This window comes from Marmota marmota, unplaced genomic scaffold (genome assembly GCF_001458135.2).
Source record: "Marmota marmota marmota unplaced genomic scaffold, marMar, whole genome shotgun sequence".
Lineage (NCBI taxonomy): Eukaryota > Metazoa > Chordata > Mammalia > Rodentia > Sciuridae > Marmota > Marmota marmota.
Window position 1 is genome coordinate 1 of NW_026001860.1, and position 2,334 is coordinate 2,334.

Here is a 2,334-nt window from a genome sequence, read left to right on the forward strand (position 1 = left end):
GGTGCCGCAGGAGAGGTCAGAGGTGGTGATGGCCGCTGCGGCTGCTGGCGCGGCGGTGGGGAAGCCCTTCGCTTGCAGGTTCTGTGCCAAACCATTCCGCCGCTCCTCAGACATGCGAGACCACGAGAGGGTGCACACCGGCGAGCGCCCGTATCACTGCGGCATCTGCGGCAAGGGTTTCACGCAGTCCTCGGTGCTGAGCGGCCACGCCCGCATCCACACTGGCGAGCGCCCTTTCCGCTGCACCCTCTGCGATCGCACTTTCAACAACTCCTCCAACTTCCGCAAGCACCAGCGCACCCACTTCCATGGGCCGGGGCCTGGGTTGGGAGACTCTGGGAGCCAGTTGGGCTCACTGGTGGCTGAAGGGTCAGGGAGTGGGTGCGGGACAGATAGCACTCTGGAAGAGGGGCATGGGGAAATGGTGAAGGTGGAAGTTGACCAGTAGGCTGGGAGAGCAGGACTGGGGGTGATAATTCTGGAAGTAGAAGGCAGATTGCAGGGGAGGGTGTGGGCAGAAAGAGACAGGGGCAGAGCAGGGAGGTAGTGAGCTGCTGGTGTTGGAGCAGAAGGAGAGTACCAAGGTTGTGGACTCCCAGAGATCCACACTGCACCTAGGTGAGAGGCCACAGGAGGGGTAGTGCAGCCCTGTGTGTGCCCAGGTGAACATGATACTGTGGGAAGCATTTCACTGCCCTGTTTGCATTCTTGTTAGGTTGTCCTTGGGCAAACGTAGCCTGTAACAGAACCTGGACTCTAAAAAAGGGGAGCCAGGGTCAAGTGGAAGGTGGGAAAATCTCATCCACCATACTGTTCCTGGTCTAGGCCTTCTGCAGAGTGCTGGACTATTTGGGGCTCCCTAAGGTGGACGGTGGTGGAATCTTTTCCTACCTCACTGTATTGCACTGGACTTGAGTTGCCTACAAACCCCCAGGCAGAAGATGTCCACCACTTACTGGCCCCTTTCTGAAGCTTTAGGCTTAGAGCCTGTGGTCCAACACGTCTGCAAAGAAGCCTCAGGCTTCTCTACTTTCCTCCACTCTGAATTTGAAGCAGTTTATTGCCTAGTCCCAGGCAGTCCCAAGGAAGGACTAGCTAATGGCAGCATGGCCTTCTGGCGGCACTGTGGAATAAGAGGACTTGGAAGCTGGAGGTGGGAAACCTCCAGTCTATTCCTATTAAAGGACTTGATGAAGGGTTTCTCTTTGTCAGTCTTGTATTTGGGTTGTCTTCTTTGAGGAAGTGGGGGAGCAGGGCCATGTTGTGTTCTTCTATAAACATTTAAGTTGCACTGTACCACTTTCCAAGCCTGTGTTCTCACCTTTAGAATATGATTGAATAGGTACTGGCTGTTCAGACCTTTTATTTCTGTGTGGGAGAAGGGTTCAGGAAGGCTGGCATAATGCAGGGATCCTGCAGCTGGCACACTTGCTTACTCCCTGATATGCTCAGGAGATAATAAACCACTAGTGTCAGTCCCAATCAGCCAGCACAAGACTGCCTGCAGATGAGTTAACAAAACTGACCCATTTCCCCAGGAAAACACTTGTTCTCCCCATCTCAGGAACCTGGACAGGTTCCTGTGGTCTTCCTCCGTCACCTAATCCCTTATCAGTCTCCCCATGTTGCACATTTAAGTGTCTTTGACATCTGAATACTTCATCATCACTATTCTTGTAGACCAAGACAACAGTGACCTCACATCTGGATAACTGCACAGCAGCCCAGCTGAGGCCCTACCTTCTCCATTCTCCAACACTGGAGACACTTGTATACTTGACACCAATCCACAGCTCCTTGTGACTTTTGAGAAGGGATCACAAATGTAAATACCTACCAGAGCTGCTTGGCCAGATTTAAAGGCAAAAGTATCTGTGAGGTGAAACATGGCAACTGACACTTGGGCTCAGTGTTGGCATTCAGCAAGGAGTGGTGGGATTGAGAGTAAACGGAGCATTTACATTCACACCTCAGGAGAAGGTAATGGCACTCAGTGCCAACAGGGATGCAGATTGGGTTTGATAGATTCTTCAGATTTTCAGAAGTTCCATTAGTTAACATTATGTAAAATCAAAGGATTTTACATAAAATCCTTAGATTCCACAATGTTGCTAACTAAGCCAAGCCCAGGGCCTTGAGCATGCTATCCAAGGGGTCTACCACTGAGCTACATTCCAACCATTCAAAGTTTTTGTTTTTTAATGCACAAACTAAATGGTTTGAATTGCTTCCAGACTGGCTGCTGATAGTTTTCAGCCTTTAGCCTAAAAAACTTCCCAACTGTACAATTTAGAATTCAAGCCCATTCAGGATCCAGCCACACACCCACTCCAA

At 50.7% G+C, this 2,334-nt stretch overlaps 1 protein-coding gene across 1 annotated transcript; it reads left to right on the plus strand.

The window, feature by feature from the left end:
- Positions 1 to 4: 4 nt before the first annotated feature.
- Positions 5 to 1,200, plus strand: Znf784 (zinc finger protein 784; the record flags this gene model as incomplete). Its single annotated transcript, XM_015477087.1, has 1 exon — positions 5 to 1,200. A coding segment is annotated over one exon (444 nt), but the record flags the coding sequence as incomplete, so codon positions are not given.
- Between the last annotated feature and the right edge of the window lie 1,134 nt (positions 1,201 to 2,334).